The sequence below is a fragment of the Panthera leo genome, chromosome E3 (genome assembly GCF_018350215.1).
Source record: "Panthera leo isolate Ple1 chromosome E3, P.leo_Ple1_pat1.1, whole genome shotgun sequence".
Lineage (NCBI taxonomy): Eukaryota > Metazoa > Chordata > Mammalia > Carnivora > Felidae > Panthera > Panthera leo.
The window spans coordinates 4,890,190-4,910,527 of record NC_056694.1 but is presented as its reverse complement, the minus strand read 5'-3'; the positions used below and the strand labels follow the sequence as shown (position 1 = coordinate 4,910,527).

Here is a 20,338-nt window from a genome sequence, read left to right as displayed (position 1 = left end):
AGGGGTTGAGGAATTCTGGAGATTACATTAATGGCACACAACCATTTCTTCGGATTAACTTGCAGCCTCCGTTCTTCTGACAGTGGTACGACCACCAGCTACTTACTGGGCGTGGCACCAAAGAGGACACTGAAACCGAACTCCCCCACTACTGTTCAAAAAAGATGACTCTCTAGGGGCGTCTGGGTGGCTCGGTCGGTTAAGCATCCGACTCCTGATGTCGGCTCAGGTCATGATCTCACGGTTCATGAGTTCAAGCCCCACGTCAGGCTCTGCGCTAGCTTAGGATTCTCTCTCTCCCTCTCTCCGCCCTTCCCCCACTGGCTGCCCCCTCTCCCTCTAACGTTTAAAAGAAACTTTTTAATAAAAAATTTTGAATAAGTAAATAAGAAGATTCTCTTTAACACAAACAAAGCTTCATACAAAAGACAAGTTAATCAAAACAGTTGCCTCAAGGTCAGTAGTCGAAAAGCCAGGACCAGCTTCTGACTACTCTGAGGAGGGGGGAGGAGACACCCGACGACATGTTGACATGTTTCTTTGCTCGACAGCGCAGAGCAGGCTTGTGTGCGAGCGGAGGAACACTGGGTGAGAAGCGGCTCAGAAAACTGATCCGAGGAGCCACGGGTGGCACAGGAGCCGCAGGGCCAGCACCCTCCGGTTCCCTTCAGGGAGTGCGGCCTCCACAACCCACCCCCGCCCCCCACCCAGGGCAGAGGCTGGAGCTGGGTGGCCTGGGGAGGGGGGGGGGCTGGAGGCACAGGTGGGGCCAGATCCCACAAGCAGGGCTGCAGGCGCAGTGTGAACTCCAAACGGGCTTCCTCCAAGGACAGCCCACTCCACGCCCCCATGAATGAGGCTCCGGAAGCAGCCCTGGTCGAGGCCGTTAGCCAGAAGCAGCACCCACCTCTCGACCACCTTGTTCTCTGGTTTCCACTGGAAACACGGTTTTTATTCCCACAGGAGTTCCTGCCACTGAGGAAGTTCCACTTCTGTGTTCTACGCAGGAGTCTGACCACTTACAAACGTAACTCACTTTCTTCCTATACAAAGTCTCCGGACTCGGCCAACCTCCAGGGACAGCAAGAGTGGCCAACCTGAGAGAGAAGGGAGGATTTAGCCACCCCCCTGATGTTGGTCCTCTATTGCTAGAACACGGGCCTGCCCGTCAGTCTGGCTGAGATGTTAGCAGTGAGGACTGAGTCGGCTGGGGGCCGACACACCAGGGTTCTCATGCTAACAGAAGAAAATACATCTGAAACATCCGATACAGACTTTATACTTTGTAAATCCCCTCATTCAAACCTAGGAACACGTCTGCTGAACCTGTTCCCACCAGAATAACAAGAGGCCGCTCATCTGTGAAGACTCGGTTGCTTCCTTTTTAAACGAATTGCTTTTTACGTTCATTTCCATGAAAACCGCGCTGTGAATCTTCAAATCTACTTAATTGCTTCATCTGTAACCCAAAGAACAACCCTCAGGCTCCCGTTCAAACCTCATTCCACCTTTCAGGTGGCTGTTCAAACAATTTCCACTGAAGAAATTCTTCTCTTTCAAAAAGAAGAAAAGGACTGAGGGGGGAAAATTGAAGGGCTGAAGAGAAATGACTACTAACAATGCGACAAAGTTCCGTAAAGACTAATGAAAACAGCATGCTCAGCAAGGAAATTCGAACTAAAGCATGGGGAAGAGCACACTGAGTAAGCAGAAGAGCAAGTTAAGAAGAAAGTGCTTTCTTTGGTGACACGATTCTGTGGGACCCTCTAATGATGGACACGTGTCATCATCCATCTGTTCAAACCCACTGAATGTACGACACCAAGACCGAACCCTGAATGTAGACGATGGGCTTTGGGTGATACTGACAAGTCACTGCAGGCTCACGGTTTGTATGTAGCAAGGGGACCACTGCCGTGAGGGGTGTCCACACTAGGGGACAGGTGGGGACAGCAAGTAGACAGGAAACCTCTGCACTTTGGGCCCAATCTTGCCATGAACTTAAAAGTGCTCTAAAAAGTAAGGTCTATTTAAAAGTGAGGGCAGGGGAACCAGCCCTTCCTCCCTACTCTCCTCTGTGGTCTCTGTCATCAACCACCATCAACCATGGCAACATGTGAAGCTCGCTCCCCTCTCCCCACTGCCCTTTCTTCTTTGATAAACACATATGCTCCCAGTTTAACCACCATCTCTACTCAATGGCTTCCAAATCCTGATTTTTCCCTGTTATCTCTCTCCTAAGCTCCAAGCCTGCATCTCCATATGGAGGGCTCACTAGAATTTCAAAACGATCACTTCCAAAACAGAACTCATGGCTCTCTCCCCTCTCTCTCTCTGCTCCTCTCGGCCCCTCAAAATAAATAAACTTAAAAAAGCAAAAAACAAAAAACAGAAGTCACAGGCTAATGCCATTGAGAGACTAAAATCATGAGAATACAGCCTGGAAAGGAGATAAAATTATCACTTGCCAAGGAAATGACCATATCAGTGGAAAACTCAAGAGAACCAGTTGAAATATCTATGTTTCTGGGGCGCCTGGATGGCTCAGTCAGTTAAGTGTCCAACTTCAGCTCAGGTCATGATCTCCGGGTCTGTGAGTTCAAGCCCTGCATCGGGCTCTGTGCTGACAGCTCAGAGCCTGGAGCCTGCTGTGGATTCTGTCTCCCTCTCTCTCTACCCCTCTCCCACATGTGCGCACACACTCGCACACACTCTCTCTCTCTCTCAAAAATAAACATAAAAAAAAAACAAAAAAAGAAAAATCTGTTCCTAAAAACAATAAATCAGGGCACCTAGGTGGCTCAGTCAGTTAAGCGTCCGACTCTTGATATTGGCTCAGGTAGTGATCCTGCTCTCCTGAGATCATGAGTTCGAGCCCCACATTGGGCTCTGCACTGAGCAGAGCCTGTTTGAGATTCTCTCTCCCCCCTCTCTCTGCACCCCCCCCAAATAATGAAGTTAAAAAAAATAAATTAGGGGCGCCTGGGTGGCTCAGTCAGTTTGGTGTCGGACTTCGGCTCAGGTCATGATCTCACAGTTTATGAGTTCAAGCCCCGTGTCGGGCTCTGTGCTGACAGCTGGGAGCCTGCTTCGGATTCTATGTCTCCCTCTCCCTCTCTCTCTGCCCCTCCCCTGCTCACACTCTCCCTCTCAAAAATAAATAAACATTTAAAAAATTTTTAAATAAAAACAATAAAACAATTTTATAAGCTAGTCCAGGCGCCCCAAATAATTAGTTACATAATAAACAGAAAAGAGTACTTCAATGGCAACAGCAGAAAGACATTAGATATCCATAAATAAATTTAACAGTAAGTGCACAAAAACTTAAGGAAGTGGAAGGAAAACTTGAACATGCCCTTGAACATTAACAGGTTTGATCCAAAGGCATACCATGTTCTTGGATAAAAAGATGCAACATGAAAGAGGTCATTCTCCCCAAGGTAATCTATAAATTTAATGCAATCTCAACACACCAGCTGTTTTATTTTCTGTTGGCAAACTAGCAGATTCTAAAGATCCTAAGTTAAAACGAGCAAACAACAGCAGCACCTGGCTGGCTCAGTCAGAGTGTGGGGATCTTGATCTCAGGGTTGTGAGTTTGAGCCCCCATGACACTGGGGGTAGAGATTCCTTAAAAATAAAATCTTAGGGGCGCCTGGGTGGCTCAGTCGGTTAAGCGGCCGACTTCGGCTCAGGTCATGATCTCACAGTCCTTGAGTTTGAGCCCCGCGTCAGGCTCTGTGCTGACGGCTCAGAGCCTGGAGCCTGTTTCGGATTCTGTGTCTCCCTCTCTCTGACCCTCCCCTGTTCATGCTCTGTCTCTCCCTGTCTCAAAAATAAGTAAAAATGTTCAAAAAAAATTTAAAAAAAAAAAATCTTAAAAAAAAAAAGAAAGGACAGCCAGGAAAATTCTGAAAAGGAAGAAAAATGTGGGGGATAAGACTAATCCTGATACTAAAATATCATCTGCTGCATAAGGAAAACCGGGAGAGGTACTGGCCTAAAAAGAGAGACCAAGGGAACAGGAAAGTAAGACGGGTAAAGGCTCAAATCAGATGGAAATTCAGTATATGATAAAGGCAGCAAGATAAAGATCACCTTTTTAATAAATGGTGTTGAGACGATACAGCCTTTAGGGAAAAAAGATACAACTGCATTTATACCTTAACCATACATGAGGATCAACTCCAAATCTCCAGAGATTAACTCTAACACAAAACAGATAACATGGGCAAACTCCTTTATCATCTTGGAATGGGGACGTCCTTCCTAAGCAGGACTCCAAGTTCAGACACCACCAAAGAACAGAAATGAACACCTTTGCATAAAAACCTCTTCCTCACAGCAAGACGAAACAAAAACATCAAGCAAACCAAAAAGTCAGAAGCAAAGTCACAAGAGAAACGGCAAATCGGGAGAGAACATTTGCAATCCGTGGGAACTAGTTCCTCTAACTGACCTTCTAGAAGCTGAAAAGACCAAGGGCCCACTAGATAAACCGCCAGATGATGAGAAAAGCTAATGAGAACCTGACAAGCTCCTTCTGACCCATCGGGCTGAAGAAGGTCAGCATCCGCTCTCAATGAGGCGTGGGGTCCAGCAGTCTCCAGCGTGGCTGGTGGGAGGCAAAAATAAAAAAACATCTACCAACATTTCAAATTCATTTTCAACATTCAAATTCATTTGGCCCAGGAATCCCTCTTCTGAAAACCTCTCTCTCAGATACATTTGCAAATAAGTGGCATATTCCCAAGGCTACTCACTGCAACATAGTATCAGAGGATCAGAACAACACAAGCACCCACCAGCAAGGTGTCTGCGGAACAAAGTGGCGCATCCACACAACAGAGTATCAGGCAGCTGCTTAAAGAAAGTGAGAAGACACCGATCAGAGCAGCTAAAAGGAACAAGTCAGGAAACAACAGATACTAGCGAGGCTGTGGAGAAACGGGAACCCTCTTGCACCGTTGGTGGGAATGCAAACTGGTGCAGCCTCTCTGGAAAACAGTGTGGAGGTTCCTCAAAAAATTAAAAACAGAATTACCCCACGACCCAGCAATAGCACTACTAGGAATTTACCCAAAGGATACAGGAGTGCTGATACACAGGGACACACGTACCCTAGTGTTTATGGCACCACTTTCAACAATAGCCAAATTATGGAAAGAGCCTAAATGTCCATCGACTGATGAATGGATAAAGAAGATGTGATTTATAGATACAATGGAATACCACTTGGCAACGAGAAAGAACGAAATCCTGCCATTTGCAGCAACCTGGATGGAACCGGAAGGTATCATGCTGAGCAAAATAAGTCAGAGAAGGACAGATACCTTATGTGTTCACTCATATGCGGAACTCAACGGAAGAACATGGGGGAGGGGGAGGGGAAAATAGTTACAAACAGCCAGAGGGAGGCAAACTATAAGAGACTCTTAAATACAAAGAACTGAGGCTGAGGGTTGATGGGGGAGTGGGGGAGAGGGGAAAGTGGGTGATGGGCATTGAGGAGGGGACTTGTTGGGATGAGCACTGAGTGTTGTATGTAAGCAAAGAACCACAGGAATCTACCCCAAAACCCAAGAGCACACTTTACACACTGTATGTTAGCCAATTTGACAATAAATTATACTAAACACAAAGAAAGAAAAAAGAAAGAAAGAAAGAAAGAAAGAAAGAAAGAAAGAAAGAAAGAAAGAAAGAAAGAAAGAAAGAAAGAAGAAAAAGGAAAAAAAATCGCAACTGAGGCCATGATTAGCAGGGACAGGTTGGGGGGGGGGGGGATAAAAAAAAAAAAAGGAAGAGCTTTAGGTACCAATAGGTAAGGATTACCAGGAAATTAAATGAAAAAGACAAAGCGTAAGAGAAAGCATCAGTAAGAATTTACACACATACTTTTTTTTCTAGTAACCTCTACCTCCAATGTGGGACTCAAACTCAACCCCAAGACGGTCTCACGCACACTACAGACTGAGGCAGCCAGGCGCCCCTGCGTTTCTTATTATAATTGCATAAACAAACATCGTAGGGACAGACAAGAAGCTCACTTCCAAGAAGCAGGATGGGCAAGAGAATAGGCTCCTGTCTGTTCACACGAGTGCAATAAACAACCTTTCTGCAAAGGAAGGGAGGGAATGCAGCAGGGACACTTCCCTACACACGAAGAAAAGCACCCACAGCCCAGGCGTGTTCCCGTTTCCAATAAAGGAGGCCCAAAGGCGGTGAGCTCAAGAACTGAGCAAGAAGCTCCCATCGACAGTAATGCTCAGTCATGCTACATCACCACCATGCCCGCTTTCTCCCAAACTCCTTCCCGGCCCTACAACTCCCGGAGGCTGCTGCCTCCCGCCCTGGGATTCCAGACAGAACCGTAGGCACCAGTCCAGCCCCCAACCAGACGACTGGGTTCCTGTGAGTGAGACCAGAGTCCATGCAGGCTCCACTCTTCCCATCCCTGTGCCTGCGGGCAGGTCCCTCCCGGGGTAGCTGGCGTAAAAAGATACAAGCCTAGCCCACTGCTGACTCCAGGTGCTCCAAAAATGCTCCTCCTCCCCCCAAAAGAGCCACAAGCCAGGCCTGAGGAATTAACTAGAGAGGAGAGTTTCCAGCTACCGACAGGAGAAAGCAAACTAGCTGCTGCTGAGGTGAAGCAAGCTAGCTGCTGCTGAGCCTGCGGGGGGGGGGGGGGGGGGGGGGGGGGGGCATTACTGTTGGTGAGGAGCCGGCTTCCAGAGGGCAGCACCTGGCCTAACCGGGTCTGGCTCTGAGGTCTGACCACTACTAGCCATCAGTGACGGCCAAGCTAAGGAAGCACAGGCTTCAGGATCCAGCACTTGAGGGCCGTCTGGCACCCTGGCCAGGTCCCAGCAGCGTGCCTGCTTGTCACCACTCGGTGCACTTGAACCTCCAGCACGCTGGACTGCATGAAGACCACTTTTTGGACTCCACCTGCTCCTCTCCCCCTGGCAGGGGTGGGCATTCTGCAGATCCAGGAGGACACTGCCGTGCAGATACACTCAGCCTGGGTTCCCGTGGGATAGAGACGCACAAGGCCTTCAGCCGCCTCTGGGTTAGCCGGCCCGGCCCAGTTGGACCAATGACTTCCGGGAAGACTCCCCCTTCTGCCCCCCTGTACCTACTTATGCGGCAAAAAGATGAACCAACGTATGGTTAAGGCTGGTGGTTTCATACGAGTATGTCTCCCAGGGCCCAGCACCAGAAACGAGGGTGATGGACGACAGAGTCAGAAGGTTGTCTGTGGAAAATTTTTCCATTCGTCGGACGGGTAAATTTTCAAAGAGAAGATCTGATTCTCCCCAGTCTTATCAAAATGGAAACTCTCTGTTAGGAAACTACTTGGTGATACAACACGTAATAAATAGACCGTCTCTGTTCCCCTTCCGTGTTAATTGTGAGACATTTAGGAGAATTCCCACACTTACAGGTTTTAAACCTACAGTCCTAAACTAGCAAGCCTGTGCTGAACCTGCATACTCGGTCAGCCCAATAAATCAGACGCATCTCACCCGGATGAGGTCTGGCCGTTCCAGACTTTACAAATGAAATGACACACAAAACTGCCAGCTAAGCAACAAAACAGCCCCAGGAAACACATTTTCGGGTGAACATACTCATCTACAAGTCATGATTAACCGGTGGAGCACAAACACAACCTCAAGGCAATTTTTAAATGCATTCCAATCACTGTTGTGTATGATTTCGGAATAATTCTATGTTTTATCATTCAAAAAAAAATCAAACATGATGGCCACTCTGATGACTAAAATACACTTCTCAGATACACTTCATCCATGGTTCCTGAAAACGCTTCAGAGCCATAAGGGGAAATGAGTGTCTTGTTGTTAACGAAGGTGACTCTTAGACCTCACCCGAGGGCACAGGCTGGTTGCCAGCAGGACCGACTGTGTGACCAGAGGGCTGGGACTTTAGGGTCCCCATTCTTCGTCACCTGCAGGGAGACGGGTGAAGGTTGAATCAGCCAATGGCCAATGATTCATCAATCACAACCATGTAATGGAGCTTCCATAAAAACCCCAGAGGACAGTTTCTTGGTCCTTTTCAGGGAGCTTCCACACTTGGGGCATCAGGGCCGCGGAGCCACACCCCAAGTTCCATACCCCAGGCTCCCCCTTCGCTGGGGACCTCGCCCTACATATCTCTTCATCTGGCTGTTGATGCCTATCCTTTATCATGTCCCTTAATAACCTAGTGAACCTAGGGAACTGTTCCCCTGAGCTCTGTGAGCCGCTCTAGCAAATTAACCGAGAACCTACAACCTACAAAGGGGACGTTTGGAACCCCCAGGCTGTAATGGGTGGATGAGAAGCTCAGGTGACAGCCTAGAGCTTTCCAATGGCCTCTGATGTGGAAGGAGCAGTCTTGTAGGACCAAGCCCTTAACCGGTGAAATGTGATGCTGTCTCCTGGTGGACAATGTCAGAACTGAGCTGAATTCCCAGACACCCCTGCTGGTGTCCAAAAATTGCCTGGTATGTGGGACCAGGAACCTGAAAAAACTGGTAAAATCCAAAACCAGAAAAACAAGACTGGGGAAAACTTCAAAATTAAAAAAAACAAACAAACTTGTATTACAATGGAAACTTAAAACTGATGACTTTTTTTTTTTTTTAAAGTAGGCTTCATGCCCAGTGTGGAGCCCAGAGCAGGGCTTGAACTCATGACCCTGAGATCAAGACCTGACCTGAGATCGAGAGTTGGACACTTAACTGAATGAGCCACCCAGGCACCCTTGATGACTGACATCTTAAACTTCCCAAAATTACCAATCATGAAACAAATGTTTTCATTCAACCATCCTAGAAGAAAGACTGAACTATCTTTCCATGCTCTTTACAGTAAAGCATGTTCCAAGATTACTGTCCTGTCATGTGAAGAGATCTTCAATCAGCTAGAGGAGGCAACCCAGCACATGGGGGGGTGGGGGGTACTATACAGTCTGCAAGAATAGAAAGGATTGTATGACTTTTCGGTGTTTTGACTTGTTTGTGGGTTTTTTTAAACTTACAAGCTGTTGGGGTGCCTGGGTGGCGCAGTCGGTTAAGCGTCCGACTTCAGCCAGGTCACGATCTCGCGGTCCGTGAGTTCGAGCCCCGCGTCAGGCTCTGGGCTGATGGCTCGGAGCCTGGAGCCTGTTTCCGATTCTGTGTCTCCCTCTCTCTCTGCCCCTCCCCCGTTCATGCTCTGTCTCTCTCTGTCCCAAAAATAAATAAAAAACGTTGAAAAAAAAAAATTTTAAAAACTTACAAGCTGTTGCGACATCTTTTTCATTCTAATTTTCACTTTGATACCCAATTTTTCATCTTTTCCTTAAAGAGGGCATTCTAAATTGTAAGGGTTTCAGGCCCCAAGGACACCAGCCTCTCCAGCTCACCAAGATGCCCCCACCAGGGAAGTCCAGGGCTTTCTCCTCTTCCCGTCTTCAGTCTTCCTGGGCCTTGGAAGGTTCGCCTTTGAGAAAAGGGAGGGAGGGGGTGGCCTCCACTCCAGACCACCCCCCCCTTACCTTATCTCCTGCCACACCACCACCCTTCCCAAGCCTTTCCACCTCACAGACCTTCCTGAATCTGTGTACAAATACTCCAAAAAACAGTACAGGGATGAGTCACAGAGGACCCAAATTTCTCAACAAATAAACTCTGCAAAATGGACCATCTCCCACCAACCCCTCCCAAAAAGGGCATTTGCTTCTTAAAGATTTTCCAAAATGTGGGCCTAAGGTTAAGGAGGTAACTGTCCTCTAAATAAATTTTAAAAGCCAATGAAGACAGCATAACCAGACCATGGTACTTTTACCTGACATAACCTTATCCCATGATCAAAATTTACATGTTTTTCTCCCTCTTGTGATGTGAAATGTCAACACCCTACTCTAAATTTTTAAAACCACACTGCTACCTGTATTTCTCTTATTGTCAATGTCAGAAATAAAAAGATACCCCCCACTTTGTGAGAAGAAAAGGTAGAATCTTTACTACCCCCCCACCCACTTCTCAGATTCTGTCCAGATTTATGATTGATAGTATTGTTACTGAATAACTGGGGTTTTTTTCCACTACATATTTTCCCTTGCAAGAATTACTTACATTTGAATTTTTATTTGTAACCGAATTTATCATTTAGACTTACATTTACATTTAAATGACTTCAATTCAACATCAGTTATTTTGTATCACAACTTTTCCCTTCCAGAGTTATTACCATTAATCTTTTAGCGGATTGGAATACACCTCTGAACAAGTTTTATTCACAAAAAAATCCACCAATGTTCTATCGGTGACACGTCACGGCTCACTGAAGTCCAAAGGCAGGGCAAACTCCCACCGAAGGCAAAGTGCTGGACCCGGCCTCTCTGCCTTCAGAGAACCTCTTTCTGTTGCCTTCACAAATTAACAACACTCAGCGTGATTATTTCATTCTTGGTTACAGCCCTGCTCACAACCTCAAAAGTCTACACCTTGTATCCGCGGTCCTCTGGCAATGTCGCAGGAGAGCCTGAAACCATCCTGCAAAGTTTTCCTTCTTTGTAAGGGTCCTTCCCTCTGCCCCTTCTGTTTGTAGGTTACTCTAGTCTTGATATTTAAAAATTCCACCAGCAAACCACTTGCCCTTTTCCCCTTTTTATCTAATGCAGAATGATGAGCCTTTTCGACACAAATGCAGCTGGTATTCTTTTCCGGCTCAAAGGGACTTTTTCCCATGGTCAGACTACTGTTTCCATGATCTGTTTTCAGCAGCTTCTTCAGGAACAACACTTACCTACATCACAGCACCAATTAACTTTCTACGTTGTAAATGCTGCTCTCGGTGGATCCTAACGGGAGTTTTAAAGTTCTGCGAATGCATTTGGTACCATTACAAGTTTCTTCTCTTAGCTTGTGCATTTGGCTTTACCTGCCTCCCAACCAGCTAGCTCTCAGTTCCGGTGGCTGCCTTATCTCACCTGTCAGTCACTTAGGTCAGTCTTTCCCGAGTTTTATTAGAAACAGCACAAAGCAGATTCAACTTGAAATTTACTCCTAGTTTATACAATTAACCTTCCTCAAAATCATACTTTCCTCTGCCTCAAAAAGTATATTCCTCGCCCCCACCCCCACCCCATTGTATTCTGGCAACAGATTGTTGTTTGGGGTTTGCTCTGTGTTTTTTTTAATTTATTATTAAACAATGATATCTAGGCCCAATTTCCCCCCAGAACAGAATGACTGGCTCTCCGTAGGACGCTGTTGAGTTTGGTGTGTTTGTTCAGCTCTAAGTAAGCTTGTCGGGGGAGGGCTGACCATTCACACTGGGAACTTCAAGCCTGCAAGTCTGCTTCTCTGTGAAGCAACCGGGTTTGGTTCTGGGATCTCATTTCTGTGTAAGATTCTCCGTCTGGCGTGGCTTCTGCTCCAGACAGATGGAGTGCTGCCCACTGCACCAGGGAGGATGGCTGCAGAGCCAGGGAGGAGCCCAGGAGGAGCGCTGCGGGATCTGGGCACATGGAGGCCGCACGTGTCCTCGGCCGCCCCGGGTCCCTGGTCCCAGACACTGGTGCTGCGGAGGGGCAAACCCAGCCCCCCACTTCCTCTGCCCGCTGCACGTCACCAGGCCTCCCTGCCGCCCCCCCCCACCCACCCACCCCCGCCGTTCCCCCAAGTCGGCAGAGCCCACAGCACGGCCTCGCACACTGCTCTAAACCCTGCCCTCGACCCTGCCCTCAGGAGTCAGTGATGAGTCAGCCCCAGTCCCATTCGCCCTGTTCAGTGTTCCCGGATTCCTTCTGCTCAGTCCCCTGCAGTTGGGACTGTGACTGGAGGGGGGAGGGCTGGGGCGGCCGCATCGCCCCTACAGGTCTCCCGGGATCACGTTTCAGGTTCTATTTCGGAATTCTGGTTCTTCTGTGGTCAGCCATTCTTCCTATAAAAATGTGGCACTAAGTCTCCTCCCTCATGCTGTTGAGTTTGGGGTTTTTTTTTCCATTTGCCTGGAGGTTCTTGTGGTCTGCGCATATTTAAAGAGGAGCTGTGGCTGGTTGTGTGGCTTCCTCTAGTGTTACAAAAGGTTCCTTTTCTCACTAGATCCCTTCCTGAATGGGAAGGGCCCTTTTGTGCTGGTTCCCACGAGCAAGCCTGTCCACTGACAGGCTTCACTCCAGGAGGAAAGGCTGAGGAAATCACCTCCGTTAAGACAGAGGACATAAGAAAGCTTTCCTTGGGGTGCAGACACACACCCAGGGAGCCCCAATCCTCCCCAGGCAGAGAACACAATCTCCATAAAGAAATATTCGCCTAAAATGCTATCAACTGCCTGCCTGAAAACAAGGGATGGGGCGTCTGGGTGGCTCAGTCAGTTGAGCATCCAACTCTTGATTTCGGCTCAGGTCACGATCCCAGGGTCGTGACATCGAGCCCCGCGTCAGGTTCCATGCTGGCCATGGAGCCTGCTTGAGATTTTCTCCCCCCGCCCCCCGCCCCTCCCCACTCACTCATGTGCGCTCTCTCTAAAAACCAACCAACCAAACAAACAAACAAACAAGAAGGGAAAGGAGGACTGGGGGAGAGAACACTCAGGCGGGCAGCAATGACTTGCAACTCTCCAAGTCTATATAGCACGCGCCCACACTCGCCCACCCTCTGAGCTGCACCCCCGAGCAGAGCCCACCCCGCTGACTCTACACCCCGATTCTGCTTTATTTGCTGACAGGCTTCCAATTTCTCATTTCTTCCCCAAGTCCATCTAACTCTCTTCTACTGACGGTGGCTTCCCACAGTCCGCTGGCATTTCTCATGGCTTCCTGTCCTGTCGTGTGCTGGGAGGGGAACTGGGGGACTCGGGAGACCTTGTTCTCCTACATCCACTACTGGGCTCCCTCCTGGCAAAGCCTCACCAAACCCAAGAAATAGATCCTTCAGGCTTCTCTTAACAGATTTCAGGATGGCTGCCTGGGAAATCTGATTTCTTGAACCCGCACACCAGTCGTTAGAGAGTAAAAATTGTCTGCAGACAACATGGTTCTGCTTTCGATGCAACCGTGCAGGACTATAAAGTCGGGGCTTGCGACACAAGGATTCAATTCAGACCTTCTACAAATAATAAGGCTAAAAATCAACTTCAACTTTCCCAGCGGGAAGAAAACACATGCACATTAAAAACCTTGAACACAACACTCAAGCCACAGATTCAACCACGTGACAGGTGAGCACTCTCTCCAGCCACTCCCAACACGAAAACGGATCCCAGTGTCAGTGCCACGAGAAAAGTATAGGCTCTTTGTCCTGAATCATGCTACAACGTGGATGAACCAACCAAGTGAAAGAAGCCAGACACACAAAGCACATACCATACAACTCCATTTACCTGGGATGTTCAGAACAGGCACATCCATAGACACATGGATTCCTGGTGGCCAGTGCAGGGAGACCACCTGCTAATGGGGACAGGATTTCCTTTCGAGGTGATAAAAATGTTCTAAGGGCGCCTGGCTGGTTCTGTCGGTAGAGCTTGCAACTCCTGATCATTGAGTTGGGAGTTCGAGCCCTGTGCTGGGTATAGAGATTACTTAAAAATAAAATCTTTAAAGGGGCACCATGTTGGGTGGCTCAGTTGGTTGAGTGTCCCCCTCGATTTCGGCTCAGGTCATGAGCCCAGGGTCATGAAGCTTGCTTAAGATTCTCTCTCTCAAAAAAAAAAAAAAAAAAAAAAAAAAAAAAAAAAAAGATTCTCCTTCTTCTGCCCCTCTGCCCCACTCCCTCCCTCCCCCAAATAAATAAATAAAGATCTTTTTTAAAAATGTTCTAAAATCAGGGGGTGGTGGCTGCACAACCTTGTGAATATACGAAATCCCACTGAAATGCATGCTTTAAAAGGGTTGACTACTACGTTATGTGAACTACAGCTCAATTTTTAAACAAAAGAATAAGTACTTTATCACCAAATAGGTCCCAAGGTTTGCAATCCCTGACTCCCATAATACCTTGGTTAGGTCAAACATTACTTCAAGAATATAAGGGCCTCTGATACCATACACAGCAGCAAGCCAAATCATTTATAAATCTAAGAAGCTACCAGACTATTCTGAAGTTAAAAAAAAAAAAAAAGAAAAGAAAAGACGGTTTGAGTAAAAATGAGGCAGGACAGAGGTACAGGAGCAGTGTGGGAAGTTTGTTGAATGGTTACAAAAATGTTCCTTTCAGTGGGAGGCAGAAAGGAGTAATTTGTGAGAACCCAGAAGACTGAGCCCACCTAGTGTAAAGGATTCTTCAAAATATCGTTCACGCTGGCCCAGATACAGCAGTGATCTGAGAAAGAGAACAAGGTTTTTTTTAAATGTGTTCAGTGGTCCTCATTTATTACATCCACTAACTTGTCACTGGTTTGCTTTTTCCTATAAAGTTTCAACAGCCTTAGGGCACTGAACAGCATTTTTGTGCTGAATAATAAATCTGTTTATTGCGGATGCCCAGAACCACAGAGATGTAAAGAGACCATCTAAAAATAGAGTATGGCATTTCAAGGAAACCTGTTCACAAAATCAAATCTAAAAAGAGCAACTCAGAAAACTGCCACAGGACTGCATAATTTCTTCACAGGCAGCCCTGGTCTCAAATAGCCCCCAAACAGGATGTCTGGCTACAATTAGAAGAAATCGGAGAAATCTGACCTCCTTAACATAAAAAAAAAAAAGGAAAAAGAAAAAGGAAAAATAAAAAAAGAAAAACAAAATGCTTGAGACACACAAGTATGTGAAAATCACTGGTCTTATGATAATTACACTTATCACAAAAGCTATTTTGAAACATATAATCCACCTTCAGCGACAGGGTGATGATATGTACTTGGTCCTCGTAAGACAGAGCTGATCAAAGACACAAAACTTTTAGAGTAATTACATCGAGGCAGACCTGCCAATTTGAGATTTTATTTGACTGAACTGCTGATTCCACACTTACTTGCTCTCTGGTCAAGGTGCTGCCCAACAGACCTAAGGAGAGCGAGCTCCGCTCCCTTCTGCAGACCGCTGCCACCTCTGCGCCAGCTGGAACCGTGTCCTGCCTGCAGAGCCCCTGCCCTGTGTCACACCAGGGGGGTCGGGTGTCTGGGTTCATGAGGCTACTCTTTCTGCCTCCCCCTGAACACAAGACTCAGCCTCGCAGATACTCTCTGGTTACACGGCTGTACATGTAATATGATTAAGAAGGAAAACCTAAAACACCTACTCAACTAGCCACAAACAAAGTGAGTACTTCAGGGTGGAATCTGAATCAGCCATCTGAAAGGGAGACTCCTAGATCCTGTCGCTGTTTCTTGAATACTTTTATGGAGTGTCACTTTTTTTCCCACCCTGCCCTTTTCCTTTACTGAATTTTCATACAATGAGTTCGCTATGACCATCACCGGATATACTAACAACAACAAAAAAGTTACAGCTGGATCCTGTATTAGTCTCAGCTGCGGCCAAAGTTAAAAATGTTTAAAGCCTAAAAAAAAAAAAAAAAAAAAAAAGTTTAAAGCCTATAGGAGAGGGGGAGAAGGGGGAAGAGAAAAAGGGGGAAGAGAAAAAGGGGGCAGGAGAAGGGGGGGAGAAGAAGGGTGGGGAGGAGGGGGGACTCATTCCTAAGAGATTTCAGGTTTGCTCTTCATCCGAGAACCTGGCAGCAAAAGCTTCTCTTTTGTAATATGTAAATAAAGTTTGTCTTACTAAATTTTCCAATTCTGAAGCTTGTTTCTTTATAAAGCCATGGCCACATATTAAAATAAAATTCGTAATCACCTCCATATGAGGGCAGGTCTAACAAACCACTGTGTGTGTTTGTCCAAGTTCGCCCACGCACATATTCCATTGACATCTGAGCCGCTTAGTAACTCCTTTCGGTTACCAATCTAATCCACATTTACCAAAGAACAAGAAAAATGAATGTGACTTTGACCTTGAATCAAATAGATGACTTTAACGTATTGAGAAAAATGACATTAAAGAAACCAAAACACTTCTCTCTCCTGTTTATACATGTAACCTGGATTATAGGGTGCAAATGATACTAGGAAACCGTTAACAGGCACTCCAGAAGTCACCATCACCCCCCAAAAAAAATTGTTTTAAAGACTGAGAAAACGTGAGGCGCCTGGATGGTTCAGTCTGTTGAGCATCAGACCCTTGATTTCTGCTCAGGTCTTGATCTCAGGACTGTGGGATCGAGCCCCACAATGGGCACCATACTGAGCCTGGAGCCTGCTTGGCATTCATTCTCTCTCTTGCCCTTTCCTCTGCCCCTCTCCCCTGTTCACACTCACTCACTCTCTCTCTCCAAAAAAAACATTGAGGAGACATAAGTAAATGCAAGGTATGAACCCTGATCAGAGAGAGCCTAGATAGGTAAGAAAAATAGATATGAAACACTTTGGGAAAGCAGAATTTGGACTGTATGTGTAAGGATATCACAGAATTACTGTTGATTCTCTGCAGTGTGGCGGGGGCGTGGAGAGTGTCCTTAGGAGATCAATGCCAAAGTATTTGGGGATTAAGCGTTATGATGTATGTAACTTACTTTCAAGTGATCCACCCCTCCCTGGCCCCCCTCCCCAAAAAACCCTGTAATTTGTATTAGAGATAAAGCAAATGCAGCAAAATTTTAGCAACTGGTGAATTAAGGTGACAGCTATATGGGTATTCATTCAACTTTTCTGTAGACTTGAAATTTTTCAAAATGCAAAGCTGGGGGAGGGAAGATACAATCATCACATTGCCGGTTATCTGCTATTCCTAAACCGGAATACAGCAGCTCTTTCACTCTGCTGAGTACCTAATTGCGGGCAGGGGCTTCCTATGTTGATGACCACGTTTCAAATGCCTGACTGTTTGGGATTTTTGACAGATTCTTCACTAAAGAATTTCACTTGGGTTTTTTTCATGTCCGCTTCACATACAAGAAGGAAGACTGAAGCTTAAGGAGATTATACACACAGACTCGAGGCTGAAAGTATTGGAGCTGCATGTATTTACTTAAAAAATATGTCAACAACAATCAGTTCTACTGGTTAAACAAACTTCTGTATGTGTACACAAAGCAGAGACACAAATTCTCAGAACCAACCATTAACATCACACACAGCTGGCTATTTTCTGCCCTGAAATATCCTTCAGTGGCTGAGCTGACATAGCAAACGGGCAGAAATTCTGCAATGTTAATTCCCTTAATTAATTAGACCACAAGGGGGAGGGGGCCCTCCAGTCCCACAGGACGGAGATTATCTGGGGAGCAATGACTGCATGATTCACCCCAACAAAGTCAGCCGCAAAGAAGCGAGGCTGAGAACAAGGGAGGCTGCCCAGCACAGAAAGGACCCAGGCTTCCAGATTCCACTAAGTGGAGAATAACGTACTCTGGGTGGAGGGAGGGAGGGATGGACATTAGCAGAAAAAGCTTCAGTGAAACATGCAGCAACAGCCTTCTAAAATTAAACGTTTATAGTAAAAGCCAGACTCCCTTCTCCAGCATTGGGGGAAGATGTTCAGGTTAGTATTACCACCCAGGCTTGGCCATTAATCTCTTGAACCAGTGAAAGTTGAAACAGCCTTGACTGTCATTAACGACTTTTTAAGGAAATGACTCCCCTGTCAAATCTGTTCCTCAAATTCCCAGATAAAACCGTGGAAGCCAAGCTCATGTGATTAGAGAACTCCGATGATGGTCTCCCCAAGAGGACAGGCCAGCCACGGGCTCGGCCACGGGCAGGCCTGCACCACGCCTGCAGGTGGCTGGAGGGACCGGGGCGGTCAGCTTTGGCTTCTCCCTCAAGAGTGAGACTGGGTCTCACCCGGCCCCAAACCTTCACAGATAAAATGCAAGAGGGAGATAAAGTTGCTAACGAGAAAGCAGCCTTGAACACCCCTGAGATAGACAGTCGCTATCATCTTGACATGCAGGACAGTCTGCTCTTGGCCAGGATCTTAATACCTGATGGGAAGACAAAGCGAAAAGGCCCCAGACTCCTCCTCAGTAGAGGAAAAAGGGTGGAGGCAGCACGGGAGGCAGAGGAGACTTCAATCCTGAAGCCAAATGTCTAAGCAGCAGAACCCAGGGGAAATAGCTCATCTTATGTTCTTTCCAGATTACTAAAAAAAAAAAAAATTAGTCATGTTCTTCATGTCCAGACAAATGACTGGGCATCTGTGAGGCAGAAGAAGCGCGGGGGTGCCGCACGAGCGTGGGACACGCACTGGACCGCGCTCCTCGCCACGAGAAGGCCCACAGAGAGGAAGCGCTAAAGCCCTCGGAGACCAAGGCGAGCGCAGGAAGGAGGGAAGAAGGCATCTGACTTTCTTCCGTAAAAATAAAAAATGCCACAGTAACCATCTGACTAGCATACAGCTTAGCCACTGTTTCAAATGAAAAAGCAAATTTGGAGACATGTTACTTTGGGGACCCACGAGACGCTCTGCGACCCCCAAGAGCAGGCCACACTTGAGAAGAACGCTTATCCAGTATGAAGATCCCTTCCGCACCGGCCGTGAAAGGCACCGTTTTCTTCTCAGGATGCACCGTGCTCTCAGAAGCGCGGTCACAGGCTGAGAAACGTCTACAACCGCTCGTCCTGCCCACACTTGGGAAGTGCAGCCTCACCGTGTGAACAGGCCAAATGCTTCCAAGTCACTGAAATCCTCCAATTTTCCCATACTCTAACACAAACAAAAATGAATTCATTTGTCTGTCTCAATTCAAAAAAATCTTAATTCAATTACTGAAACTTGGAAAAGGACATTCCTGATCATTTTATTTCCTCTCTGCTAAGAACTAAAAGGAAGTCCTGTCTTCTAACGGAATATTAAATGGCCAACGTCTGCCACTTTGGATTGCTGCACGGTTAAAAATGTTTGCGTTAAAATAAATGTTACAAGGAAGTGCCACATGCAACTATTAACGGATTCATGAGCATGTGAAAACACATTTTGTTTTATTAAAAGTAGGAGAACGTATCAATCTCGAAAAGAAAACGTAACCCAGCTCGGTTCTTCAAGTGGTAAGTACATATGCTTGATGAATACCTACGGAAGAGAAGAGGTTTCCTCTCGCACTCCATGGGGATGAGGTCCTTGCTGTGTGGTAAGACAACTGACCTGCCTGCTGCCACAGCCAGTGTCTGGCAAGATGCCTGTACTCCTTACAGAACGCTTCTCAGCCATGTAAACAAGAAGGGCATTTATCGTCCCGCGTGACAGGAAGTGTGGACACAGGGAGGCTCCGGGTGGGGGACATTCGGCAGCTCAACCACATCCTCAGGGAGCCAGCTGGTCACCCTCAGCGTGTGGATGGACATCAGGAACATCATGAATGGAAGCTGACTACCCAACAGGCCAACAAAATCCATTCAAAGACAAGGAACCGTCTTCCGTATTTTTCCAAGAAAGAAGAAACCTTTCCAAGAAGTTCCGAAAACTGCCCTTCAGAGCTTACTGGCCAGACCTGCTTACGCTCCCTTCCTCCAGTCGATGAGAAGGAAAAAGGGATTTCCTTCCCTGGTTTATGGCTTTTAAGTTCCACTGTCTAGTGGCCATAAGGTCCCCTTCCCTAGGAATTGATACCGTAACAGATCAGACACCCACAGCCACCAACTGAGCAGCAAAGGGCCACAGAGAAATGAGCCAGGTGATCATTCCTTCCCCTGCCCCTCAAAGTACCTACATCCTATTTTATGGTTTAAAATCAAAGGTTGTTACTTGCAAGTTACATTTTATAGAAAGGAAAGAAATATCCAATTTTTGTTTCTTTTCTAAATACATCATCCACCCTAACACTTAAATCAATTACAGAAATAGCTAAATAGTCACGGCTTTAATGAACCCTCCTATTATCAAATTGTGGTTTTAAAGAACCTCGAGAATGTAAAATAATAAATGCAACCCAGATGTTCACTGAAAAAATGAAAACAAGATTGTTTTTACTTCATAGCAACCAGTAGGTCAACCCATTTCCTCCTTCAGAGAATTCTCAGAGGACCACAAACTCCACTCAAAGACCATGTGTTTCATATGTATCTGTCCACAGAAAAAGGAAACTCTGCTGTCCAAAATAAACGGAGAATATTATATGTTCCCATGAAAGTGAATTAGAAAACTGCAGTAAGGCTGGGTCTACACACAGCCAAACATCTGGATGAAACAGGGGGAAAAAAAAAATCACTAATTACCTAGATATTGGGAAATATTTTTCAATCATCATTAAAATGTCCAGTTTTATAGCAAACTGCTTTTATTTATTAATTAGAGGAATCAGTTTTTCAAAAAGAAGAGTACAGTAATTAAAAATAACCCTGCTGAG

The 20,338-nt window shown here is 46.4% G+C and overlaps 2 protein-coding genes across 3 annotated transcripts in view; both read right to left on the bottom strand.

Annotated features, from left to right (window-relative positions):
- The window catches only part of LOC122210078 (small integral membrane protein 10-like protein 2A), a 149,658-nt gene that overhangs the window by 41,965 nt on the left and 87,355 nt on the right, over window positions 1–20,338 (bottom strand). The window contains exon 3 of one of the 2 annotated variants that reach the window (XM_042922534.1): window positions 7,954–7,972. The exons of the other annotated variant lie outside the window; for it this stretch is intronic. Within the exon in view, the coding sequence (XP_042778468.1) occupies window positions 7,969–7,972 (4 nt within the window). The 3' untranslated portion in view covers window positions 7,954–7,968. Of the gene's footprint in view, window positions 1–7,953; window positions 7,973–20,338 lie in introns of those variants that run through there. 2 annotated transcript variants of the gene reach the window in all.
- CYTH3 (cytohesin 3) overlaps window positions 1–20,338 on the bottom strand; it is a 100,019-nt gene that overhangs the window by 69,055 nt on the left and 10,626 nt on the right. The window lies entirely within an intron of this gene.